This window comes from Phytophthora sojae (assembly GCF_000149755.1).
Source record: "Phytophthora sojae unplaced genomic scaffold PHYSOscaffold_4, whole genome shotgun sequence".
Taxonomy (NCBI): Eukaryota; Oomycota; class Peronosporomycetes; order Peronosporales; family Peronosporaceae; genus Phytophthora; species Phytophthora sojae.
Genome location: NW_009258118.1, coordinates 3376224 through 3403288, shown reverse-complemented (window position 1 = coordinate 3403288; position 27065 = coordinate 3376224). Strand labels below are relative to the sequence as shown.

Sequence of the window (27065 nt, the reverse complement as noted above, 5' to 3'; positions counted from 1 at the left end):
CGCGTAGCGACCAATAACACACGGCACAACATTCACTGGTGGATCAACAAAAATGAATTGCAGGAAAAACGTAGGTAGGCCTCGGTCTCTAAGAAACTACCAGTTTGTGGATGCCCTGCAAGTTTGATACGTCGATCCATATCATGTCGTCCAGCTGGAATAAGGCGTGGTCATCGTGCACAAACGTCTATAGCTCCCCGCCCTCACTCACCCGTTCTAGCACAACAATGGGGACGACTCGAGCCCTGCAAAAGCAAACCAAGGACCCCCCTGACCTTAGCAGTAGAAACGGGATGCCCGCTATTCCGTGCTCCGTTAATTGTTGCGTAGATGGAGGTGTGCCGGGCGTCCAAGACTTCGGTTGACAGCCTTCACCAATACGACCACTTGCGCATCGACAACCTCGATATACGCACGGGCTTTGGAGTCAATGCCAATCGCTACTCCAATGCCCATCAAACATCCAACCCTCCACGGTCGCTGCAGCGGGGCTGCCGTAGCTTTGCATCAGAGGAAGCTTAACAGACTCGCAGAGTCTCCGCTTAAGATCGCCCGTTCTAATACCAGAACGTACGAGTCCGTACACCCTACGGACTCCAAGAGTCAACCCTAGACTCTTCAGTGTAAATCTCAAACTGAATGTATTTCCCTTTATTGCGGCAAAGCCGCCTACAGTGTAAATATATCCGGTTCACTATCTAGCATAGTGAACCCTAGTCATATGCACAATCAGTGGCTCTGAAGCCGTGTACTGATTCTACTACTGATTTAGGTTAGACAGTATGTACCCACTTCGTAACCCTTCGGGTAACTCTCGTGTAACCCCGTTACACCCTCCCCCACCAAACCGTGGACATGGGTGTTCACGCTTAACGGTCAACCACCGGGTCTTGGTCCGTCAAGCCTCCTTCTCGAACGAATCAATTTACATCGCGTGGACTACTCTGAGAACTTATCGGCGCAACGCGCCCTCACATGACTTCAAGTCATAAAGCCTTTTGGTCTTTCGACCGCAGACAGCCTCTCGCGAGATCCGCCTCAGAGCCTCGTTCCTCTCGTGCTGCTGCACTGCGTGCCTCCGCACCTCAGCGAACGCCAGCGCCCGCGCGCACACCCTCGTCGCCTTCCCGGCTCTCGGTGTCCAAGTACTTCGCGGCGCAACGCCTGAAGCGCAACTCGCAGCGCGCAAGCCCCAGCTCTCCTAGAGCACCAACCCGCCAGATCAAGGGAACTCTTTGGTGAAGAGGGCGAGGTGGACGAGTCCATGGAGGGTTCTCCGAACCGAGGAGATGCGTCCCCACTCACGCGACGCTACCCGAGCCGAGGCGACGCTTCGCCCACACCGTCGACACGCCGTGAAGAAGGCTCACCGGCCCCAGTTGGCTCTCCGAGCCGTCGCGATCAAGGGCGCCCCGCGCACACGTCTCCTGTGCGCTCGCCGATCCGTCCACCTGCAGAGCGCGCTGCGCCGTCGAGGGAGGAGCCGCAGCCACCGCTGCGAACTCCGAACCCGTTTCCTGAACGCTCTTCCGGCCTCTACGAGCTGCGCGCGCTCACTGAGCCACGGTATTCGCCACCTCGTGGTGAGGGCGTGCCCCTGGGCTCCGTCATCTCCAACCCTTTGGACGAAGCTCAGTCCGAGCAGGTTGCGGGGCAGATGGCTCCCACGCGCTCCCAGCGCCCCGAGCTGCGGCCTCTGCTGAACCCCAGCACTGCCGACTACGGCTTCCGGCCTCGCGACCCTGCGGAGGCTTATCGCCACGCGTTCCAGCAGTCTTTCGCGCTGCACACCATTGGGCCCGCGGCCCGTACTCCGGAGGAGCTCGCACTACGTACGTCTCTGCGAGAGCGGCTCCTCACTCCACAGTCTACGACTGTCGCGGAGTATCGCGAGAGGCTGCGGCTGCAAGCCCAGCAGAAGTCCGTGCCCGCCATGCGGACGTACCCGGTGGCACTTAGCCCGGGGGAAGACTCAATTGAGTACGAAGCTCCGTTCGAGTCTTGGGTCGAGCACAGCCGAAAGCTCAGCTCCATGGACGCTCTCCGAGCCAGCTTCAGTGAAGTGGATGTTCGCATTGAACGCAAGCTCCGCTTCGATTTCGCGAAGGTCCGAGCCAAGCGCAGCCTCTCGGCTCTCGCCCAGCCGCAGACCCAGTTTAGCGCTGCGCGCTTCGCTCCTTCGAGCACTCCAGCCGTTCCTTCCCGCGAGGGAGTGAGCGCTATGGCTCAGGGTCAGCCTCGGAGCAATGTGGCTGACCCAGCAGCTCCCCAGCTTATTGCCGGGAAGCGCGGGACGGCCGGCGTGCCGGCCTTGAGCCCTCGGGGCGCTGGTGATAAAGCTGATCAAAAGCGACCACGACGTCTGGGCAGTCTTGGCGGAGGGGCACCTCAAACTCCCATGAGTTCTCGGAGTGAGGGTACCTTCGCCATTTCACCAGATACTGGTTTTGACCCCGGCACCGCCGCTTAGCCAGGAGGCGCTCCACATGGTAATGTAAATTCCCATGCTCATCGAGCAGGGCCGGTGGAGGCCGCTGTGGGGATCTTTGCGACTCAAAGTGAGCTCTTGGAGGTGCGGCAGCAGGCGAGTTGCCTTCGGGATCATATCCATGACGTTGATGCACGTCTGGGCCGGACTGCCACCGAACTCGACGAGCTCGCCGAGCGGACGCGATGGATCGAGGTGCCTCGAGCGGTCTAAGACCGCCTTGGGGCACTGAGGACTGGGTGCGATACTATCGCGATCGCAATGAGCAACGTGGCCGGGAGCTCGGGGAGCTACAGAGTCACCAGGCTGTGTTTCAGGGTCAGCTCGACCTCCTGGCCCGCATGCAGGCTCCGACTGCCGCGCCTCCTGCGCCTGCGGCTCTCGCTGTGCCCGCGGCACCTCCGGCGCCGATTCTTCCGCCTGTGCCTGCGGTGCCCGCGTGGATGGTCGCGTCCTCGACGACCGCGACCTCCGTGCCTGTGACCTCGTCATCCTCGGTGCCTCCATCTGCACCTGCATCGGGTCCTGGTACGGCTTGAGCAAGCCCACGTAGAAGACGGGGTGCGTCCGCATCTTCTTCGGAAGATTGAGCGTGTACGCAAGGCCCTTCTTGGCCACAACCTTGAAAGGTCCGATGAAGCGCTGGCGCAACTTCGTCTTGAAGACGGCAGACACTGCATGTGTAGGTAGGTTCTTAGCATTAAGCAACACCAGGTCCCCGACCTCATAACTTTCAACATTGCCTCTGCCCCTGGCATCTGCATGTTCCTTTTGCTTGTCTTGGCTCTCAGCCATTGCGTCACGCACATGTCGTAAGACACTCAGACGCGTCGAAGAAAGCGTCAACCTGTTTACGAACAGTAGCCGGGCTGACATCGGCTAGCCGATCAGCTAAGTCGGCTTCTCCTCCCCCACCAAGCCCGAGGTCACCACGTGGCGGCGTCAGCGGGACGCGGGGATGAGACAAGCTGTTCACGTAGAACGGCGTGTAGCCTGTCGAGGCGTGCACGGCGTTGTTCAACGCAAACTTAACGAGTGGCAGCATGGCGCTCCAGCACTTCGGCGTGTCAGCGCAAATGCTGCGGAGCACGTCCTCGACGACGCGATTTACGCGCTCGGTCTGACCATCGGTCTGCGGATGGTCCGCAGTGGACATGTCCAGCTTGGTGCTAAGCACCGCGCTCCAGAAGTTGCCCGTGAAGCGGGGGTCTCGGTCCGAGACAATCGACTCAGGGAGTCCGTGTTGTCGAAACACTCGGTCCAAGAACAGCGTTGCTGTACCTTTACCATCGATGGTATCCGGCACAGCCGCAATGTGATCCATCTTGCTCAGTCGGTCCACGAAGACCACGACTCCAGTGTTGACCGCCGCGCCCGCCGGCAGGCCAAACACAAAGTCCATACTCATGGATTGCCAACAGCCCGAAGGGACAGACAAACTCCCCAACGGCGCTGCAGCATGAGGTGACGACTTCACTCGCTGACACGTCTCGCACGTGCGCGCATAAGTGCTCGCCCACTTGTACAGCTTCGGCCACCAATAGTGGGTGCTCACCGAGCTGTAGGTCTTCTCACGGCCAAGATGGCCGGCCAGCGGCATGTCGTGTGCCTCATATAGGATGCGGTACTTCAGTTCCTCGTCATGAGGGATGACCACGCGGGGCGTATCCTCGGGGCCAGTGTTGTAGAACAACAGGCCTCCATCGAGGGAATAACGGTGTAGCCGCGCGCGCAGCCGCGCTGACAATTCCATGTCCGAGTCTTGAAACTCCTTGCTCCCCAGAGCCTTCAGCAGCGCGACACAGGTGTCGTCCTTGGCATAAGCCGTTCGGATCAAATCCGGTAATGACGAAGTCACGGTCGTTACATGAACCAGCTCATAATCCGGCCTGCGCGACAGCGCGTCCGCAAGGACATTCTGCCTGCCAGGCTTGTACCTCACCTCGAAGTTGTACTCCGCGAAGAAGGACAGCCAACGGGCCATCCTTTGCGAAAGGTGAGGCGACTGAGTCGCAGTGCGTAACGACGCATGATCCGTGTAAATCACGAACGGCTGAGAGCCCAACAGATGCACCCTGAACTTGACGAGCGCATACTTCATCGCAAGTAGCTCTTTGTCATGGACAAGACAGTTCTTCTCCGTAGCCTTCAGCTGGCGAGATTCGAACGCCACCACGCGCTCGCGCCCCTCGGCGTCTGCTTGCAGCAGGGCACAGCCGACGGCAAAGTCCGAGGCGTCACAGACGACACTAAACGGACGAGCGGGGTCTGGCAGAGCCAAAATAGGTGCATGAAGGAGACTGTCCTTAATTGCCACGAACGCATCTTGATGCTCGATGTCCCAACACCACTCCGTATCCTTCTTCAGGAGATTGGAGAGTGGCTGAGCCATCTCAGCGTAGTTCTCGCTGTACTTGTGCAAGTAATTGGCCAAGCCAAGCCACTTGCGAAGATCCTTCTACTTCTTGGGAACCGGCCAGTCAACAATGGCCTTGACCTTGACCGGGTCGGCCCTCAGGCCACGCTTCCCGATGAAGCACCCTAAGAAGGGGATCTCTTCCGCTCCGAAGATGCATTTGTCTATGTTGGCGTACAACTTGTTTTGACGCATGCATTCGAGCACAGCACGCAGGTGCCCCACATGGTTATCCATATCAGTCCTTCCGTGCTCCGCACGACTGTGGACAAAGATGTCATCGAATTTCGTTTGCGCGTACGCCCGATGGGGCCTGAAGAGCTGCGTCACAAGACGATTAAACGTCGCTGGCGCGTTCGAAAGCCCTTGGGGCATCACCAACCACTCCCAGAGCATGCCGCTCGGAGTACTCACCGCAGTGAGAGAAATGTCGCTCGTCCTCATGAGCAATTGGTAATATCCATCGACCAAGTCGAGCGCACTGTACATCGTACATCCTGTCATGTTGTTGTGGAGAACATCCTTCCGAGGAATCGGCGTCTGCGCCGGAATGGTAGCGGCATTCAGCTTGTTGAAAGCATGCACGATACGACACTTGCCATTCGGCTTTCTGACACAGAACGTCGGCGTAGAGTGTGGAGACTTACTCTCACGCACCATGCCCGCCTCGTGCTTCGCACGGAAGAACGCGTCAATGAAGTCACACTGCTCCTTCGGCAAGGGCCACTGCCTCGTCACGCAGTACTTCGTTCCCGGAACGAGATCGATTTCGTGTCGAACACCTTGATCCGGAGGTAGCCCCGAGGGCGGCTCCTTCGAGACCACGTCCTGGTAATCCTTTACCACTTGATACAAGGGATCCGACGGGTTCTTCAGGATTGCCGATCCGCTCCGCGCATTCAGCGCCTTCTTTGTGTCTTCCAGGACAGCTTCATCCAGAAGCGAGGACGAGTTCAACTCTTCTTCGGGTCGTATGACCACTACCTCGGCCAAGTCTCCAGCCTTCAAGGCTTCGCCGAACTCGGCCAAGGACATCTCGTCCAGCTCCAGGAGAGCAGACAGTGAGGGCAAGTCGTCGAGGTCGATACCTCCGTCGACGTCGCGTGTCACTCCATTCACGAGTGTATAGAGCTGCTCGCTCTCGCGTGGAGCCTCACCGCTCGACACGCCCTTCTCGACTCATGAGATCGCAGACGCCTTGCGTCTCGCAGCCAGCACTTTGCGGCGCTGCCTCCTCTTCATGGACCCCTTCCGCGCTGAAGAGCTCCGTGATTTCGCGTGCGTCTTGGTGCCAGGTGTCACCACCTCGTTCAGCTCCAGGGGAGCTCCAGTGTCTTTACCGACACTCAGCGAAGAGCTGCACGATCCGCAGCCTGCACTCAGTGGATTACGTGCCACTCCACGATCTTCATCCGGGCAAAGCCCCTTGTCCTTCGGCATCGTGCCGACCGCGCCGTCGCTGGCACACAGCAGGGCGTCGCCCTCAGACGCACACCCGCTCATCGGAATTCGTGCCGCCCCACCTGCCGTCCGCAAGCCACGCTCGGAACGCTCGTTCTCGACACACTCAGTGTCCACCAACTCGGAAACTCCGATGTCCAGCACATTGACCAACTCAGTCCAGTGCTCGCGCCAGAAGCGCTTCTGCTTCCTAGCAGAGGTGGGTTCATGACTCGCCAATGCTCCGCCAGGAGAGAAGTGCGTAGCATCAAGGGTCTTCCGCCTCCAATCGATCCAAGACTCATGGCGTTCCAGCCACGCCATGCCAAGGATGAGATCATATCTCGAATCGAGGTCTAAGACCAGACAGCGTTCCACGCTATCAAAATCCAAAAACTTCACGCCCAGGTCCACAGGGACCTTAGGCACCGTGACACGAGTGCCTGTCGCGAGACGAACAGTGACGATGTCATTCCCGCGCGCTTCCAGCGCCTCATCATAAAGCTGACTTCCGTCCATCGTGGAATGTCGGGCGTAGCTACCCGACGCTCCCGAATCGATCAAAATCGTCCATGGCTTCGTGAAGCCCTTCACCCAAGCTTGGACAACTAGCAAGCCCGTCTTGCATACACGTTCCGTGTTAGAGAGTACGGCTCTCTTCGGGGCTAAGTCCTGTCGACCTCCACCTCGCCGAGGCTCAATAGAACTTAGTTCTTCCCCAGTAGGCCGCCCCGCGCCTACTGGGACTTCTCGTTTCCCCGAGACAAACCAGAGCCCTGGCTCGAACTCGAAGAGCGGATTGGAGAAGCCTGGCGCTGATGGCGCAGCGGACACCTAGCCCGAAGGTGACGGGTGTCACCACAGATGAAGCATCTGCGGATACCGCGACGCTGCTCAGCAGCACGAAGCTCGGCTTCTTCGTCTTCAACATAGCTGAGGCCCATGGGTTCCGGACCAGTCGACCCGCTAGCGTAAGACACATTCCACCCAAGTCTCGACGACTTAAAGTTGTGCTCCGCATTCAATGCGACGCTCACAGCCTCTCCGAAAGAGCTCGGGTGGGTTTGGAACACTTCCGTCCTGGCAACGCCAGTGCGGAGGCCCTCCATGAACACCGTAACGGTGACTGCCTCCGGCAGGGGGTCCGCAGACATACCAGCAATGAGAGTTCTCAACTCTTGGACATAGTCCATGAACTCCTTCTTGCTCTGCCTGGTCGCCAGGAAACGTGAGCGCACGCGATACGCCTCGTTAGACGGAGCAAACACTCGGGACAATTGCTGTTTCAGCTGGTCCCATGTCGGGAAGGCCACCTCGAACGACGTCCCGGACGTTAGTGCCCACTCTCTCTCTCGCCCACCGAGCTTCGAGGTAGCAGGTAGCTAGTGCCACGCGCTGCGACTCCGTCCGGAGTGGAGCTGAGCTCATAGCCATCTCAACCTCACGGGTCCAAAGCATCAATCTTTCACCCTCCTTGCCTTCGAAGGTCTTCACACTCAACATGAGCGGCTTGGGTCTTGTTCCCGCGTCGGATGACGAAGCGGGCGCTTAGAGCGCCGCGGCCGTCGCCATCCTCTGCTGGAGGTGCTCTAGCAGAGCATTCTCGTAGCTTGAAAACGCCTCGAGACGCGCGTTCACCGCGTCGGAGCCTTGCTGCGCAAGTTGCGTCACCCCAGCAAGGACATAAGGTTTTTAAGCACATCCTGCTGGTTCGGGGGCAAGTGAGCGAACTGCTCCATTCTCCACAGAGGGTCAGTCTATACAGACTCAGGTGTCGGATTGACTACAAGTGCTACCAAGTGCAGCGGGGCTGCCGTAGCTTTGCGTCAGAGGAAGCTTAACAGACTCGCAGAGTCTCCGCTTAAGATCGCCCGTTCTAATACCAGAACGTACGAGTCCGTGCACCCTACGGACTCCAAGAGTCAACCCTAGACTCTTCAGTGTAAATCTCAAACTGAATGTATTTCCCTTTATTGCGGCAAAGCCGCCTACGGTGTAAATATATCCGGTTCACTATCTAGCATAGTGAACCCTAGTCATATGCATAATCAGTGGCTCTGAAGCCATGTACTGATTCTCCTACTGATTTAGGTTAGACAGTATGTACCCACTTCGTAACCATTCGGGTAACTCTCGTGTAACCCCGTTACAGTCGCTGTATCGGCTGTCTGTATAATTACGCTTGCCGCCAGGTTTGATCAAGTACTTAGTAATCGCCTCGGGGCGACCACGTTGGTGTCACTCAGCCAGCGTATGCAAATCCTGTGGGCTCGTTCCCACTCCAATAAACTGTGGGTGTGCCAGGTCTGCACACCCTCGGTCCACTCAATGAAGACCACCTCAACGCTGTCACTATTGCGGTAATCTAAGAATATCTAATAGCGATATTGATCAGATCTTTCCAGCTCTTGTACACGGTACCCAGTGGGGTCGTATTCATTGTGGTTCTTAAAAGGGTTAAAACGCTGGCCTTGACCGTGCTTAATGCGTATCATGGCTCCAAGGCGCGATAGAAATTCAGTTCTCCTGGAGCTCGTGAGCTGGTCTTGTGGATTCCGTCCACCAATGTACGCTGCAATACATCGATCATCGCAACCCGAGCTATAGGGTAGGCTAGCAACAAGTCGATGGCGATGAGACAGAACCCAGGAAAACCCACAGAAAAAGGGTTTGACGCACACCATATGCGAATACAAATATAGATTGCGTAACTACATGTTGCACCACACTACGAAGACGCGCGGAACACCGCGAGTAGAATCAGCAACCAAACCCAGGCTACCCCACACCACTCAATATCAGCGAGTAGTATCTATGAGAGCAGTCGAGTTCAACCAATGAAAACAGTGTATTTTGGCTATATCTACCTCATAGCTGCTGGTAGCCCCGTGTGTATCTTCCTGCATGCTCGAAAAGACAGTATTCCCCGCAACCCGCTCACACCAGCTCATGCAGCCCGCAGCCCGACTCACGATGTCCCCCAAGTCCCAGTGGACAACCATCTGCAGGAAGACTCCCAGCTGCCCATAGAGGCCATGATGGTCTTCATCATCGTGAAACCGTCAGCTGGAACCATAAGATGCGATACAAGTTGCTGAAGCGCTCCTCGGAAACATGGGCGGCAGCAACGCCATACGCGGACTAGGCAATGTTCTGACTTGCCAAGAGCTGAATCAGGTGGCGATTGTGGAGACTGGTTGTCGCGAGACAGCGGCTCGGGACCGTCGCAAACCCCAGCTCACTCCCCGGCTGATGGACTACGGGCGTGAAATGGCGACCCAAGGCCTGAAGCCGGCCCGAATTAGCATGGGTATGCCTCGGCTATTTGGGCCTGCTGAGGCGGAGATGCGAACCCTGCGTCAAGTCCAGTGGTTCGGCAGCAACTTCCCCAAGACAAATCTCCACAGCAACGACGGCTATGAGGACATTCTGGACCAGATCGACCAACTGGTATTTGGACCAGCCACTACTGATACCCAGCCGTTCTCGTTTGGTTTGGACCGGGATGGCAAAGACAATCCAGATATGGGGAACGGATCCGACGAGCATCCATGTTTTGTGGGTCTCACAACCAAGGTCTTGTTGTGCTACTCGGATCGAGACCCCAACTCGTTCGTGTTCCACCTGGACGGCACCTTCAAGTTGAACCAAGTGGCTTATCCTGTTATAATTTGTGGTGTTTCGGATTGCAGTCGCTCATTCTTCCTTGGGGCAGTTTTTATTGTCTCCCAGCGACTAGAGGGAATCTACGTTCAGGCGCTAACCGCCCTCCGAAAGATATAAAACACTAAGGTGACGGAACAACAGCTGTTGCTCAAGGACGTTATGGCCGACGCGAAGGAACGCGGTCAGCCAAGGGTTTGGTGTCGACTCCGACCTCGCCTACGTGATGTGCTATTACCACGTGATGACCAAGGTCCACGAATTCCTCAAGGCCGTACCAAACCGTTTGTACAAACAAGTGGTTGCCCATATATACACGGCTTGCTCAAGTGTAGACGAACAGGTCACAACGGCACTCGCGCTGAACTAGGCTTTGTTGACTGGACCGAAGACCCACCGCTTAACCCACCGGCGACCGTTATCCCGATTTTGCTGGGATAAGACAAACCTCGGGGGAAAGTGCCGGTTCAAGCCATACAGGTGGTTAGGGTAACTGCGACTCTTCAAGGTCCCGCCGAGAGCGTTTTGGCCAATGGGATCTGTTTGCGGATTTCTCACCTTGAAAGGTAGATGGGCATGGGTGCCGGGCTTCCGCGCCACCATTGGCCACCGCACAAGCATTTACACCCGCAGATTGACAGGTGCCCGCGAAGGATTAGCGCTTCTCCGCTATGGTAAAATTCTGAGTTGATAGGATGCACCGCTCACTAATGTTAACTTTCTTTTCCCTTGTATCATTGCCTTCTATAGATGCCTTCACACGCGCGAGGTACGCTGGTCGAGGAGCTACGAGTACGGCTCTGCCGGTGCCACTGCGAAGACCGAGTTGTTTCGATCGAGACCTGGACGCTCCTGTTCGTGGAGGAGCCCGACCGCTACTTCGGCAATGTACGTGAGGCGTCAGGGCTATTGGAGCTTTAGCAGAAGGGAGGCTGACGCTGAGAGATGTTGTGGACTCGGTAGGTGTGCGAGCTGGACACCATCTTCAACCCCCACAAGGTAAGGCGGCGTCTTGGCAGCTTTGGCGTTCATATCTAGGGGCTCATGCTGGTGTTGTTGTTGTCGACAGGCGTATTACATTCAGAACGATATGTTCACCGGCTACTCCCGGCAGGAGTTGAGCAAGGAGACGATCTTGCGCATCTGCGCCCACCTAAGCTACGTGCCCCCACCGCTGAAACCATGCGGGTGCTGACACTTCACCCTAACGCGAGTCGACTCCACAGCGAATGTCCAAGCACGATGCCGAGGGCACGACGGTGGAAACAAGCGGCAGGGAGGACGCCAAGAGCACTACAGGGACAGCGGGGTGTGGCAAGACTCCAAGAACGACAGCTACAACGGCGGCTTGAAGCATGGAGTCTTCATGGTCAGCTGGGGTCTGGTTACGGAGCCCACGATGCCGTACGTCGACTCGAGTAAGCTTGTCCGCTACGAACACTTCATCTTGTATTGGGTTCTCTAGACCTCGTATGACAGCTCATGGGACGACAGCGGCTTCATTACGCTGTCAAACTCAACTGCAGGTCGAAGTTGATTAAAGTTGTGATTGATTTTCATGCAATTAATATATAGTTGTTGGCTTGACCCTCGGCGGCAATGTTAGAGTAGTGATCGTAGTTACTGCATCGACCATCTTGGTTCAGCTGTGTAGAGGTGTAAATCCCGAAGGGAGATGCTGTAAGTCATCGGAACCTGAATTGTTTTCAGTAACTTCCACCGCTTGTAAAACGAATTTCGGCACGTATTACGATGCCGCGGACACACCCGTGTCGACAGCGTAGATGAGGTGGCTTCATGAACAAAGCACGCATTGCCAAAACCACATCTACATCGAACACAGTGTCGTGGCAAAATAAAAGGGTGGCGGAGCTGATAAGGGAGCTGGGTTGAGCCAACTTCGAGTCTGGATCAGCATTGATAACAGTATCGCTGCCTTCAGCAATATTGCGGATGTCTGCGGCGACGACGCTGATCTTGAGCAAGTGTGGAAAGCGCGATGCCCTAGACGCAATCAGCTCCATACCTCTAGCGGCCAGGTCACGTTGGATCTCAATACCAACCACACAAAATGCTTGCGTTTGCAGAGCGACTTGAGCGAGAACATTTCCCACGCCGGATCCAGCATCCAGAAACACGTCATTCACTTGAATATTCGCTCCTTCGATCAGCATGGACACCCCAGCCATTGTAATCTCCCCGGCATTTTGCTGACGTTCACTCGCGCGCACATCACGCCTGGTGAGTAGGCAGAATAGTCCTCCAGTGGCGCTGTAGGTTTCTAGCGGTGATACGTGGTGATGGCGAAAACCGTAGAGGAGACGCGGCTTTGGCTTCCAAATGCAGTCCTGCTCGGTCTGGTGGCGGGCGGAAATAGCGTGGGGGAAACTCAGCACTTTATTGCCATATCGTCTCTTGAGCGTCTTGATTCGCTGTTGCAGTTTGGCTGCGCTCCATGTTGACGGCCTCATGTCTTTCTCCACTGACACCCAGTCGGTTCGTCTTCCCGCTTGCTCGTACACCACCGCGAGCTGAACGAGTTGGCGGTCCCCTTCATCTGAAAAGTCGGCCATTTTTCGCTTCGGATACTGTCTATACAAACTCAAGTAAAACGACCCTTTGGGGGTTCATACTGAAACCGAGTTTATTTTTTTGGATTTGTAAGTCAACGTTGGGTCGCTGTCGACCGAGTCAATGTAGACTCGTTCAGAGTCGACGTTGACTTCGCTATTACTGAAACTAGTACGTTTGAGTCAATGTCGACTTGGTTTAGGTCCATGTTGACTTCGCGATCAATAAAACAAGCGTATTCGAGTCAAAGTTGACTCGCTCTAAGTCCTCGGTGACTTGAAAATGCGTATTCATTCATCGTTACGCAGCAGCACACACAACTACAGCAGGATGGCACTCTCAAACGCAGCCAATGCTTCCATAATCTTCACGCATACACACGCGTATCTGCCGTGGTCCATCGAGTGAATGACGGTACCTGTCTTGTCGTGGACCAACTCATTTCTTTTCTCCCAGAACTCGACCGCCAGCGCCTTGAACTCTTCAGCGTCCGCCGTCTTCGATCCAAACGCCTCCTTCATTTTGCCCATAATGAAGTCGCGCTTCTTCTGCATTGTGCTCGTGTAACCTACATTTTTTCAATCCAGAGACAATGGGAGTCAATACAATGTCAAACCACACTGAAGCAGAAACTCAAGCGGCTTACCATTTCGGATCTCGGCGTTCCATTCCGTGAACTCTTCGATAGCTTTCTCGGTCACCACGCTATGCTTGAACATACTCAAGTACAGCTCTTGCCTCGCGATGGTGTCTTGCAATCCGCTGTTCTGCGTTTTCACCGCCTCTAGCGCAGCCTTCATCGATTCCAACTGCGTTCTCACTCCATCCCGTTCTGCTTGCATCGCCGCCCTCTCTTCCTCGATCCGGTTGCGGTTGGCTTCGAGCTCTTTAAACGCAGCTGGGCACCCGTTGTTCTTGAACTGCTCTTCCAGGAGCCGGGTCTGGCGCTTCATTTCATTCAAAATCTTCGCCTGCCTCAGCGATATTCGGCCTCCTTGTTGCTTCTCTCGACTCGGCTTCTCTCGTTTCTTTTTATCCGCGTCCAACTGCTCCCGCCCCCGTTGCAGGCGATGCGTTACGTTCTGGAGACGCCGGCCCTCCTCCTTGAGCTTGGCCTCATGAGATTGCAGCTCCTCGGGTTTGACTTGTAGTTCTTCCTCCTTGTTCTCCATATTCTTCTCTCGCGTAGCCACCTCGTTCTCCCGGTCCTCCAGTTTTTTTCTTGCGCTCGTCCACCTCTCTCGTGAGGTTGTTCATGTCTTCGTGCACATCCTGGAGTTTCTTAGCATGGCTAGCCTGCGCCTTAAGTAGATTGTCTGCGTGCGTGGTGACGGATTCCTTCGACAAATTCAACTCAGTTTCCACAAGGGCAAGTTTGTTGCGCAAGCCATTTGAAATCGCCTTCTCCTCGGCTAGTTGTAAAATCGAATTCCGCAACTCCTTCGTCAACGCGATAGTTATATCGTTGTCTGGGAGATCAAAATTCCTGAGTTCGGTCAGCTCGTTTTCAGCGGCTGCTAACTGCTCCTCTAATTTCCTTGAGCGCGCTTGCTCCTCCTCTAGCTTCTCTCGGAACTGCTGCAGTGCTTGCGAACTAGAAAGTTCAAAATTCGCATACTCCCCTCGCAAAGGGTGGGTTTGCAGGCTCCGAGCTGGGGCACCTTCCTCCTGCACGACCACGGGTGTCTGCGAGATTGGAGGCCCTGGAGCTTGGTCTGACGCTAGCGATGCTTGGTTTGTGGCTGCGGTAAGCTGCTGAGCCGCCTGGATGTCGCATTGCTCGATCGCCAGGTGCTCGGCTCCGCCACGTTGCGATAGCTTCGACGAACCCGATCCAGCGGTCTGCGCGTGTGCGTCTGCTTTCAGGGCTTGGTCCGCTAAGTAAACCTCGTAGAACTCTTTCAGCAGCGCAGGCTCGTGAAGCTGGAGCTCTTCCGGGTTGTTTTTGAACGCCTTGAATTGAGTCAACTTGCTCAAAGCCTCGTAGTCCAAGTCGTTGTCGCTGTTCCTAGCAGCTGTGTATTTCTCCGCCCACACACGCTTCTGGTAGTCTGCCATCTTGTAGTAATCACCTGCCTTGCGCCGTGGGCCTTGCCGGTGCTCGCCCTTTTCGTCTGCGATCTTCTTTTGTAGAGCCAAGCACGTGGACCGGAGCGCGTGCTTGGGTACCAGGGGAGTCGTCTCTTCATCGCGAGTCGTCGCCTCGTCCTCCGATGCACTCGCGGCGACCAACTCGCGCGTCGTCCCGTTGGATCCTTCGCCAGTCTTCTTGGCAGTCTTCCTCTGCTTACGGGGGCATGGCGAAGTGTCTGGCGAAGTGTCTGGCCCCTCCCCCTTCTTCCGCTTCTGCTTGGCATTGCCGGTGGCAGGCGTGGTCTTGGCAGCATTTGCTGACTTGTCAGTGGGCGCGCTCGTCCGCTTTGTCGCTGGCTTGTCCGTCGCCTTTGCAGTTTTCTTGCTCCTCGTCATGGGCGCCTACCGCCAGCAGTTCCCTCGCTCGCTGCAGCCTGGGATCGCTTCGCCATCAGCACTTCGCTGCAGTCAAGGTTCTTTGAGAAAGTGATACCGCAAATCCTATAGTTGAAATAAATTGATGTGGACCAATTCGATTTAGAATCAAGAGGACTGTAAGTCAACGTTGACTTGGTATAAATCGTTGTTGAGCTGGCTTCAGTAACAAGTGTCTAAGCCAGCGTAGACACGTTCCAAGTCGTAGTCGACTTGGTGACTCAATGAGAGATGTACGAGTAGATGCACATGGTTGTCTTTACAAAAAGATGCATATGTGGTGAGATAAGCGCCAACACAAGAGTGGATACGTCAAATTAGAGATTTACTGAAGCTACCAGTCACCTCTTCGGCATTGCCGGAGCACGTTAGCGATCACGTATAAACTCTTCCAGCGTGATGATGTAGGCGCGCGGTATATTGACGGTGGTCAGCTCGTTATCGATGTGCAGCTCATCGACGGTGTCCACCTCGTTGTCGGGGCGCGGCTCCTCCGGTGCGTTGTGTCTCCAAATGTTGAAGTACTCCACGAAAGTGCGACCAGGGATAGCGTGGCCAACACGATTAGCTCGTTCCAAGAGCTGTGTTGCTTCCGCTATGCCAGGGGGCATTCGAACGCAGCAAACGTAAGCTTGTCCGAGGGAATGTGCAGATCCTTATAGCGCTCAAAATCATCCATCCGAAGGTTGCAGTTGTCGACGATAACGATATCCACGCCACGGTCGGGGCTGCGCCACAGGAGTTCTCTGCATTGTTCGTAGCAGCTTCGATGCGCCTCCCAAAGCCGACTCGCGTCGAACACATAGGATCCTCCGCGCTGGAAGAAGAGGTCAGCTGAGCAAATCGATGCGCGGAAATCAACCGTTGCTGCATAACGAGCGACCTCTTGAGCAAACGTTGTATTGCCACTGCCTGGGAGGCCTCTCATGATCACGAAGAGCCGAGGCGGGTACTGCATATACGCGCGGCAGTGCTCCCAATACGCCCGGTAGTCGTCAACGATTTGTCGGGCTTTGAACTCCATTTCTCACACGTCGGATGTCGTCGAACCTCCAAGATTCCGCTCCTTCTGATGTTGACCACACCATATCACCGACCATGTGTGAACACACATAACATAAGTCAACATTGACCTGGGATAGTCAACGTCGACATCTTGGCCGGACCAGTTGCGCTCCTGGACGATATCAGCGGCGTGGGCGACCGTCGGCCAGCATATCGGCGAGCCCGGCCACAGCGTCACGGCGAGCGTAGCGGTAGCGGGGACAGCGAGAGCAGCATGACGAGCATGGCGGCGGCGCCACAGCGAGCGTAGCACGACGAGCATGGCGGCGGCCGGCATGGGCGACAGCAGCACGGCGAGCATAGCGCCGGCCAGAGTAAGGATCAGCAGTATGGCGAGCTTGGTGGCGGCCTTGGCGGCGACGGTCGATGCGAGCCGGGCGACGGCATAGTTGGGGAAGCGCGCTGGAGCAGTAGCTGGCGATTTCGGAAATGAGGTTTGGGATTGAGCGCGCGGAAACGATCTTCTGGCACGGATCGCAGCGCGAGCGTGATTGGCCGCGAAATGGCTGACCAATTACACGTCGCAAATTCAAACGATGGGGGCGCTGATTGGCGTAGATACCGGAGCGAACCCACGGGCGAAAATCTGCGTGTTGCGCGAACTCAAAGCGCAAGTTGGAAAAGCGCGCGAAAGGCTGTGTGTTGCGCGAAGCTTGATGGCTGAAGCCAGGCTGATACCACTTCGTGTGACCTTTGGATTGAGCCAATGCTGATTGGCTTATTAGCTTCAGCTCAACACTCGATAAGCACTCCGAATTATAGTAGTTCTTGATTTAGTGACTACCTAGTACGAGGGCATTTCTTTTGCAGTTCTATAGTAACTTACTTTTGCAAGTTCTTCTGCAACAGAAATGATGGCAAACGGTGCCTGAACGTCGCTCGCCTCGCTACCTAGGCCAGTGTGGTGTTCTCACAAAACGCGGTACCCGTAGATATGAAATACCAACCAATGCGTGCACACGGTTTCTACAGTTGAGCGCTAGCACCATTGATCTTGTCCGTCGAAAAAGCTCTGCTTCTGGGTGACCAAAAGCTCACGAGACAGCACACTTATTCCCTCCTGTTCCTCGACAACACTGATACGAATAGACGCCAGTGACTTCAGCGAGGAATACGCCGCGCTGGCTAAGAACACGGATGGTTGATGAACCCCCCCTCCTTTATTTTACTGCAATTTACTACATATAGGAGCCCACACAGCGCTTGACCTCCCGTGCCGCGCCACCGCGGCTCGCCGCCTCGCCCGGTGAGATGCGTTCTGCGGGCTGAGGGTGGCTGGTATCGGTGGTATGGCGAAAGTCGAGGGTAATTCGCGTCCGTTGGCAATGGCGCTCCAGGGAGCTTTGGGGGCTGCATGGAGGTGTCACTGGTGACTTGGCTGGCCGAACCACTAGTGCCGCGCCACCGCGGCTCGCCGCCTCGCCCGGTGAGGTGCGTTCTGCGGGCTGAGGGTGGCTGGTATCGGTGGTATGGCGAAAGTCGAGGGTAATTCGCGTCCGTTGGCAGTGGTGCTCCCGGGAGCTTCGGGAGCTGCATGGAGGTGTCAGTGGTGTCTTGGCCGGCCGAGCCACAAGTGCCGCACCACCGTGCATCGCTGCCTCCCAGCCGGTAGCACGGTGGCGCGGCACGGGAGGTCAAGCGTTGTGTGGGCTCCTATATGTAGTAAATTGCAGTAAAATAAAGGAGGGGTGGGGGTTCATCAACCATCCGTGTTCTTAGCCAGCGCGGCGTATTCCTCACTGAAGTCACTGGCGTCTATTCGTATCAGTGTTGTCGAGGAACAGGAGGGAATAAGTGTGCTGTCTCGTGAGCTTTTGGTCACCCAGAAGCAGAGCTTTTTCGACGGACAAGATCAATGGTGCTAGCGCTCAACTGTAGAAACCGTGTGCACGCATTGGTTGGTATTTCATATCTACGGGTACCGCGTTTTGTGAGAACACCACACTGGCCTAGGTAGCGAGGCGAGCGACGTTCAGGCACCGTTTGCCATCATTTCTGTTGCAGAAGAACTTGCAAAAGTAAGTTACTATAGAACTGCAAAAGAAATGCCCTCGTACTAGGTAGTCACTAAATCAAGAACTACTATAATTCGGAGTGCTTATCGAGTGTTGAAGCTGAAGCTAATAAGCCAATCAGCATTGGCTCAATCCAAAGGTCACACGAAGTGGTATCAGCCTGGCTTCAGCCATCAAGCTTCGCGCAACACACAGCCTTTCGCGCGCTTTTCCAACTTGCGCTTTGAGTTCGCGCAACACGCAGATTTTCGCCCGTGGGTTCGCTCCGGTATCTACGCCAATCAGCGCCCCCATCGTTTGAATTTGCGACGTGTAATTGGTCAGCCATTTCGCGGCCAATCACGCTCGCGCTGCGATCCGTGCCAGAAGATCGTTTCCGCGCGCTCAATCCCAAACCTCATTTCCGAAATCGCCAGCTACTGCTCCAGCGCGCTTCCCCAACTATGCCGTCGCCCGGCTCGCATCGACCGTCGCCGCCAAGGCCGCCACCAAGCTCGCCATACTGCTGATCCTTACTCTGGCCGGCGCTATGCTCGCCGTGCTGCTGTCGCCCATGCCGGCCGCCGCCATGCTCGTCGTGCTACGCTCGCTGGGCCGCTACCGCTCCGCTCGCCGTAACGCTGAGGCCGGGCTCACCGGAATGCTGCCCGACGATCGCCTGTGCTACGGGTTCGTCATTCTGCGCTCGCTGTGCCGGCCGCCGCCATGCTCACTATCTCGCCATGCTGCTGTCGCTGTGCCGGCCGCCGCAATGCCCGTCGTGCTACGCTCCCTGTGCCGGCCGCCGCCATGCTCGCTGTTCATCTGTCGCCTACGCCGCCACTATGCTTGCCGCAGCTATACTCGCCGTACAGCAGTCGCTGCTCCGGGTGCCGCTATGCTTGCCGTCAAGTTTTCTGGTGAGCTTCGATGCCTCGCTGATCTGGAGTTCCAGCGACTCACGATGGCAATGTTGACATTCCCCAGCCCAACGTTGAATCCCTCTTCTTTACATGCACGTGGGTGGGTGTGCGGTCGTCATGCCCGTCGTTTCGCTTCTCGCGAGCTCGGTCGTGATGCCCGTTGCCATGTAGCGGGTTACGTGCACGGTGAGCGCGACGCCGAGCGTGTATTTATCACTGTGAAACAATGTTGAGGAGCTCTAGAAGCAGTTTAGAACATCTAGCAGTACCAGTCTATTTGTTATTGCCAGAAGAATCTGCTAAGCAATTCACCTGCGATGTCAACATTGGCACTTGCAACTCAACATCGAGATATTACAAGTATACGATCTGCTCTCCCGTGCTTCGTATCCGGATGTGTTTAGATTCGAAATTTAATATCAGTATAGTTGCATGATCAAGGTCAACAATGCCCACGTATCCGGATGCAAGAAGTGCGCCTTTTGCCCCCCCCCCCTCCACTGTCACTCGTCGAGATGGCACAGAAGCGCCGAGTAGGCAGCGGGCGCGACGCCCAGCCGCCCCGGAAGGCGCGAAGAAAAGCAGCGAGGACAGTGAACTCCGAGGCATCTGGTAAGCAAAACGCATCTTTCACTAGCAAAGCGTCGTAGCGATCTTATAGTAGACGTTCATAATGCCGCAGACGACGAGTTTGAAGTCGAGAAGATCATCGAGATGAAGTTCGTGCGTGGAGAGCCCAAGTACCATGTGAAATGGAAGGGTTACGTCGAGACGTCGTGGGAGCCGGAATCGAATCTGCATTGCCCTGAGCTCCTCAACAAGTTCAAGGCAGCACAACTTCAAGAGGCACGCGCGTTGTAGAAAAAAAACAACCCAAAAAGCGGACTTGCCTGACCGAGGTAGCCACGTGACGGCTAAAATCCTCGCAAAACAAGAGGGTTCTGAAGGTAACAAGCAGCACGTGTTTGTCACATGCTCTTACGTTGGTTTTGGGAAAAAATTTACTAACTGTAATAATGGTGCCCAGGTTCGGAGGAAGTGTACGAAGTGGAAAAAATTCTTCGTGAAACTTTTCGTTTTGGCTTGTCTTACTTTGAGGTGAAATGGTAGGAATATTCCCAAACGAGCTGGGAGCCTGCCTCCAATCTGAACTGCCCTGACAAATTGGAGAAGTTTAGGCGTCGCCAGAAAGCAGCACGTCAAGCTATGCTCGAAAATCCAGCTCCAGCTGAAGTCACCGAAGCTACCGGGACGGTAGGCCATGACAGCCCTCGGAAAGATACCGATGAGAACGAGAAACACAGCGGTGGATCTACAGCTCGCCAAGCAAGCAGAGCATCGATTCCAGAAAATAATGGAGTGGGAGTAACCAATGATGCTGACAATGTGGCTACCGAGTGCCGGCAAACCGATGATCGAACCGAAAATGACTACGAGTACGATTACCCGGATTACTTTCCCGAGACTACCAAGGAAGAGGCGATCTCAAATGCAGGTGGTGGTGTTGAGCCTTGGGGTGACGGGATCTCAAACAATGCGGATGCGGTTGCTACGCCAGTAATGCTAGCAGATTCCAGAGGGGCAGGCAAGGCTCCCAGAAAAAGAAAATCGCCTCGGCAGACAGCAGAAACAACCGCAACACCCTCGCAAAATCGACGTACTCTTTCGTCTCCCGGGAGTCGAGTATTTGGGAAGAATCGAAAAGACGTGCGGAGATGCTTGTTGATGAAGTGAACATGGGTATTGATGACGATCACGAGGTGCTGGAATCGGATGGCTGTTCTGGCGAGAGTGCCGACGACGATTCTGAAGATGAGTTTGCAGATGGGCTTTATATTGCGGGTGATACCGGAAACGAAAGTTTTAGTGTCGAAACAGAAGAGGAAATTCGCGCGGTTGCCGGCCCCCAGGACTACATATAGATGAATTGCTTCGAGGCATGTCTGACAATGGTTGCGAGTTGCTACCGGTAACCGACGAACGGGATGACTCGGACCTGTCCGGCACTACGGATGTGTTTACGGACCCTCCTCAACTTACCGCCTCGGCTATAGAGGCAGCGAAAACGATGAAACCTTCTGATCTTTATTTTACTACATGCCGAAGACTCTCTGAACGGAGATTGCCGAGGAAACTAATCGTTACGAGCGTCAGACACGACCGGAAAGACTTCGACAGGCGAAGTTGTCCATTGAAAAGAAGATGAACGACATCCACAAACGCAAGGAAATGTTTCAAGCAAAGAAAAAGGAGCTGGACGCGTTCAAAGACGTACTTGCCGCGGAGATCATGCATTTTCTGGCCCTAGTAATATCCAGGGCTATTTGCCCGATAAAGTCTCGACTGGAAGATCATTGGAATACACGAGTCCGTGGAGCGATCCCAGCTGGAACTTGGTCGCCATTTATAGTTCGCAAGCGTTTCAAGGAGATTAGCAGGTACTGGGACTTCCATGTTATTTTAATAAAGGGCCCACTAACACGTCCTTCGCCAGATTTCTCCACTTTACGAACAACCAGGCTCCACAGGCTAAGCCGGACCGGGCATGGAAGATTCGCAACGTGATAAACAAGTTACAGACTACTTTCAAGGGTGGAATGGAACTAGGGCGCTGGGTTGCATTCGACGAGATGGTTATCCCTCCAAGAAGTTCGCGGAACAAAATACGAATTTTCCTGAAGAATAAGCCGCACAAGTACGGCACCAAGCTGTTCGCTGTGTGTTGCGGGAAAACCCACTTCTGCTCCAGGTATGCTCATTTGCGCTATTTTATAAAGTCGGTATCTGAACGCTGTGGATTCATGCTCAGGTTCGAGGTTTATTGCGGTAAGAAACAAAACAGTCCATTTGTTGACACCAGAAGTGGACCAGCTGCTGTGATTCGAAACCTTAAAGCCTTGTGGGAACAGCGTCGGGTGGATCGATCCAAGAAGCGAATCATCATCACTGATCGCGAGTATTCTTCGGTGACGTTGGGGTTTTGTTTGATGGACATGGGGTACTACAATATCGGGACGGTTTGTACGACGCGTCTTGGCTTCCCCGAAGACTTGAAGACCGACAAAAACAGCTTCGAGAGGGATGCCGCGCGGCTCATACATTCTTCCTCGGAACAATACGAATCGTCAAATGCACTCAACGCGGTGGGTTGACTCGAAAATTTGCTACTTTGTGGCGTCTGGGGCCTCCGCTAGACGTGCGATTGTGCGGAAGAAGCAAAAGGACGACTCACAGGCAAACATTTCGTGTCCGGAGTTTGTGGTATTGTACAACAAGTACATGGGGTGTTGACAGTCACGACCAGTTACGCCTGCAAAGGTACGTGTTGCTCTGTTGCGGTTCTGCCGCCCATCCCTTACGCTGAAAATGCTTTTGACTGGGTACTCCATCCAAAGAGTCATGCGACCGAAGAAATACTACAAGACTGTTTTCTACGGGCTTCTCGACATAGCTGTTATTAACGCTTTTATCACCCACCGTGAGTACGCGAAGTCGGTGGGGGGAAAACCTCTTTCACACGCGGATTTTCTCATTCAGCTACACGAGGAGCTACTCGCTCTCGGAGATGATGACTTCCTGGACACGGTGCCAGTCGCCGAAGCCGCTGTTACCGAGGTGGAGCCAAGATCTAACCAGACACCAGTTTCGACGGCGTACTCGCTAGCTAGCTCGAAGCATCAAATGATGGTGTCGACGGACAAGACAGCGAAGGGCAAGTTCAAGTTTCGCGTGTGCAAAGTTTGTTCAGTACTGCGTGGTGCTGGCAGTCCTGGATCGAATCGACCTCCCGGCACAACGCGTCATTACTGCAAGCAGTGCTCCACTGATCGAGGAAGACTGTTTTTGTGTTCCAAGGCGCGACACGTATCCGATGGTAATTCTGTATCGTGCTTTAACATTTGGCACTCGAAATGGAAGAACGGAGATCAACTTCCGCACTCTGAAAAGGTCGGACGGATCCGAATGCGTCGGTCGAAGGAGGAGGAGTTACGCGCGGAAACGATGGACACAGCTTCCTCGGATGCTGTACCGCCAAGGCAATACGAGACCGATGTTCAGAATGCCGATGGGGCTGCTTCGGTGTCATCTTCGCAGTTACCGGTTCCAAGTGTCACGCGAAACGTAGTGGTACAAGTGCACCAGCCAGAGCGGCCAGGCGCAGATGCAGCAGGACAGGATGAAGAAGGAGTAACTGCCACTGAGAGGCCCCCGGATGAGAGCGAGCGGGAGGCCGTTGCGGAAGTGCTGGCGGAGCTGCTCGGCGCGGTGGAATGTACGCTCAGCGGGGCCGAGCAGCAGAATGAGTCGGATAATTAGGTGGGAGTCAATATTTCACTGCGAAGTCGATCTTGCCAAAATACGCCTGTAAGAGAGAGCGAAGCCAGCTTTGGCTCGACGGCGGTCAAGCTGGTTGTCAACGTTGAGATCTATGCTACAATAAGAAAGCGATGACGGAATATATGTAGGCATGGGCTTCTTCATTACATCTCAGCATCACTAACAAAATATGTATGCTTCTGTGAAGCTGGGCTGAGCTCTTTCTGACGTACTAGAATCTCAACGATACCCCAAGACGAGGAAACATCACCTCGGTTTGATACGTCCAGACAGCAAGCCACTCGAGCGCAGCGGCTTCTTGGACTCAAGCTTTATACTCGAGCTCTTTGAAAAACCCCTCCTTGGTATGCTCCCGGATAGCATTCTCGTCGTACGATTCATCTGCTTCCATGGCGATATGGTGTTCAACATGGGAATCGAGAAAAGCGTCTAAGCGCTCAATATCCCACTCGCACAGGCGCTGTCGACGCTTTATCATAGCGTTATCTACACAGAGGTCAATGGCACGTTAGCGTTGGGAGTACACCTGGCACCACAGAACGCGTGAAATACCTTCGAGGCTTTCAGGGACGCTTGCAACCACGCGTAGATGTGAGTCGAGTCTTCGTCATTCTGAAACTGCGCATACATCTCGAAGAGCGGAAGGGCGGCTAGAAATGCGTCTACATGGTTGGTAGACCTGAATCTAGGCTCGTAAACCTGTTGCATAATAACATTTGTTAGACTACGCCACAGAACTCAAGTAATTCGCATACCCGCCCGGTCGCGTGAAGGTTTGCGTACTGGCTGGAGGGTGTGAAAGTCAAGGAACCCCTGGTGCCATTGAAATCTCTCCAACGTCTAGGCATTCATCGGAATTCAGCCATCGTGACGCCCACTGAAACACCAAAGATACGTGCACGTACCTCCCCTACAGACATCGGCTTGCCATGAATTTTCTTGTTGTTTGACGCTGTTCGGTTGACATCCGGCGTGAAAGCCTGTTGTATTCAAGCAGGACGGTTAAATATCAAATAGCCACCACAAGTACGACATAGATGCGCACCGGGACAGCCTCGTAGGTGTAGTTAGGGTCCGAGAGAACAAAGTAGGAGGAGCGGTCGAAGTCGGTATCTTGATCGCTGAGCTGCCCTTGGCTCTCGGAGCACCCTCGCGCTGTGAGCTCCTGTTGGTTCGAGCGCTCGTCGTCATCGCTGCTGCTGCCGCCCAGAGTGCTGCTGCTGTCGGCCGCCGTGTCGTACTTGCGTCGGCCATGATCTTCTCGGAGAAGATCTCCCCCCACACGATGTGTACTGTACCACTGAGGAGCGACCGCGACTTTTGACAGGTTGATTTTGACTGTCGCTCAATTCTATGGAATGCCTTTATTTTATTTTATACTAGACCTTTACACTAAAACACATACTCACTGCATCCGCCTGCAAAGGCTGCTGTTGCAGTGAGAGCCTGTTTTGGCAGCACCATTGGGTATTATAGCCCTCATCGCTGACGCCACCGCCTTAGCCACCACCATTTTGGTCCTCGGCGGTCCGCCTGCTTTTAGGCGCGCTCCGCACTCTGATTCGAGATCACACGATGGACTGCTTGATCGTCCGGCCTCATCCTGCAGCGTCTTGTGATGGTTGATGCCATCGTTTAGCTTGAACACGCGCTTCATCTGCTTCATTTAGGGCGCCTCACGATTACGTTTGTCCGTGTGGGCTGACGTATGACTGCAGCCCAACAGAGCGGCTCTGAGAGCCGCCCCAGTTGTATCGATAGGCCTTGGGCGACAGCGCGTAGTATTTGCCTGGGTGCTAATGGGCTCGTAGTCGAAGTCCCCCTGCTGCGGCGTCGGGCCTGGTGCTGGGCCTGCATGCTGTTCGGGTACACGTGCTGCTGGAGTTCATGCACGCCGGGCCATTGAAGCCGCCGCTATCGGTGCCGTGGTCCAGGGATTTGTAGTAGAGCTTGGGAAGTTCGCCGCTGCGCTGGTGGTGCGGCGAGTGCGTCTGGTACTGCGAGTAGCCGAAGCCCTGCATGGCGAAGAGGATGGAGGAAGTCAGGCGGGTGTACTGCCGATGGAATGGGGGGCTTGTGCCGCCAGCGCTCGCCTCGCCTGCAGTCGAGAAACACGTCAGCAATGGGGTAACAGGCTGGCTAGAGTGAGCAGCGTACCGAGATTGAGTTGTTCTGCTTTCGGTTGTGTCTCGTACGTCTCGTCGTTGCAGTAGAAGGCGTCCCTCATGTGTCGTGCCGTGCTTGCCCTGGGATAGTGTCACAGCGATTGCCGAGCACGTCCATCAACCGCGATATTCAGCTCAGAACAATTCACCCACTTAGCGAATGTTCGCATTATCTTGCGAATTACGCCAAGGTTTTTTCGATCGAAATCTCGACAGAGCTTAATATTACGGCCGTATCCAAGCTTTGATTGGATAACTCTGGCCAATGAGATTGACAGCCGGTGGAACCCGAAGAGTCGGGGCAGGCCGCTGGGGACCTCGCTTACCCTATCCCACCAGTATACAAATTTCTATATTAATCTTATCCCTGCAAAATCGGGATAAGAGCGGTCGCCGGTGGGTTAAGGGTCCGAAAGAATAAGAGCGACTGTATATCGTGTACAACTCTCTGTTTGTATTGATTGGTGTTTGGGGACGACACCACTAACAGGCTGACCCCCCAGCCGTACTGACTCCGTTTGGGAACGAACGTGGGCGATTTGTATTATTCAGTATCTGATTGATATTGTGAAAGCAACTCAGGTGGTGATACTCCGGACTTTCCGAAGATAAACGCTACCGAGAGGGATTGCACAAGGTCACACGCCAACTCTGGTCGGGATACTTGTATTACAATTGGAGACTGACCCCCACTTGGGTTTTCCGTTTGGACTTTACCCAACCACTGGGCACGTACTATACACCCTGGACGATAAAGGCGTTCACCAGCCTCGCCTCACCGGATTGAAAGGTAATCAGTACTATGAAATGCGGGACCTCCTGGCCTGGACGAGCTCAACCGCAACTAGGAAATGAAATGGGATGGATCAACCTTGGGTTGGTGCCCGGTACTCACCCCAACTTGGACTGGACTTGGTTGTGGGAGCTCGACCCAGATGTCACAGTTGCAGGGCCCTCACACGTAGACTTAATCGGTCCTCAGGGAATGCACGTCCTGTAGGCGACTCCAACTCACTTGCGCGATCCTTGACAACACGAACGCTTTATTTAGGACTTATTTATCCAATTGTCTTCCAGTTTTTCTGGGTTTTATGGGTCGTGTTTCCCCCGTACGTCCAGGTTTCGCATCGCAACCGTTCCTTGATCCCCCGGGCATGGTCCTTCCGGTGAGGAACCCCAAAGTAACTTAAACTATTTCCGTCCGGGCGCGACATTCACCACAAGCATCGTTCTTCTTGCAGGTAACATCCAAGGTAGCTGCTCACCACGGGTTAATCTCTCTCAGACTTGATGCTCCATGGTCCTCCGGGTACGTCTATATCCGGTAGGCAGTTCCATGGTAGCTATCGCCGACGGGGTAGCACGAACCCTTCTTTTCGTAAGGGGAGAGTTATCTTACCCACGCGTTTAGATACGGCGTCGGCGCCACGACGAGCCTGCACGCCTACTGGAACCCTCACGGCAACGATGTCCCACCCGGGCTTGCTTCCTTGA

General features: G+C 54.8%; 7 protein-coding genes across 7 annotated transcripts; 3 read left to right on the top strand and 4 right to left on the bottom strand.

The window, feature by feature from the left end:
• Positions 1-9458: 9458 nt before the first annotated feature.
• On the top strand, positions 9459-10127 carry PHYSODRAFT_504509 (hypothetical protein; the record flags this gene model as incomplete). The annotated part of the gene is made up of 1 exon (XM_009528374.1): positions 9459-10127. One exon carries the CDS (start codon positions 9459-9461, stop codon positions 10125-10127), a length of 669 nt encoding a protein of 222 aa, XP_009526669.1.
• A 1627-nt stretch (positions 10128-11754) lies between these two features.
• Positions 11755-12580, bottom strand: PHYSODRAFT_331547 (hypothetical protein; the record flags this gene model as incomplete). The annotated part of the gene is made up of 2 exons (XM_009528373.1): positions 11755-11800; positions 11907-12580. The coding sequence occupies 2 exons, from the start codon at positions 12578-12580 to the stop codon at positions 11755-11757; spliced, it is 720 nt and encodes a 239-aa protein (XP_009526668.1).
• A 318-nt stretch (positions 12581-12898) lies between these two features.
• PHYSODRAFT_262465 (hypothetical protein) lies at positions 12899-15047 on the bottom strand (the record flags this gene model as incomplete). Its single annotated transcript, XM_009528372.1, has 3 exons — positions 12899-13146; positions 13225-13786; positions 13815-15047. 3 exons carry the CDS (start codon positions 15045-15047, stop codon positions 12899-12901), a joined length of 2043 nt encoding a protein of 680 aa, XP_009526667.1.
• Positions 15048-15454: 407 nt separating this feature from the next.
• Positions 15455-17687, bottom strand: PHYSODRAFT_331545 (hypothetical protein; the record flags this gene model as incomplete). Its single annotated transcript, XM_009528371.1, has 4 exons — positions 15455-15593; positions 15704-16104; positions 16240-16553; positions 17348-17687. The coding sequence occupies 4 exons, from the start codon at positions 17685-17687 to the stop codon at positions 15455-15457; spliced, it is 1194 nt and encodes a 397-aa protein (XP_009526666.1).
• Positions 17688-21189: 3502 nt separating this feature from the next.
• Positions 21190-21818, top strand: PHYSODRAFT_413101 (hypothetical protein; the record flags this gene model as incomplete). Its single annotated transcript, XM_009528370.1, has 2 exons — positions 21190-21506; positions 21563-21818. Coding segments are annotated over 2 exons (573 nt in total), but the record flags the coding sequence as incomplete, so codon positions are not given.
• Positions 21819-22351: 533 nt separating this feature from the next.
• PHYSODRAFT_419198 (hypothetical protein) lies at positions 22352-22626 on the top strand (the record flags this gene model as incomplete). Its single annotated transcript, XM_009528369.1, has 2 exons — positions 22352-22392; positions 22464-22626. Coding segments are annotated over 2 exons (204 nt in total), but the record flags the coding sequence as incomplete, so codon positions are not given.
• A 1084-nt stretch (positions 22627-23710) lies between these two features.
• Positions 23711-25633, bottom strand: PHYSODRAFT_331542 (hypothetical protein; the record flags this gene model as incomplete). The annotated part of the gene is made up of 6 exons (XM_009528368.1): positions 23711-23875; positions 23959-24036; positions 24312-24386; positions 24452-24678; positions 25277-25504; positions 25564-25633. 6 exons carry the CDS (start codon positions 25631-25633, stop codon positions 23711-23713), a joined length of 843 nt encoding a protein of 280 aa, XP_009526663.1.
• Between the last annotated feature and the right edge of the window lie 1432 nt (positions 25634-27065).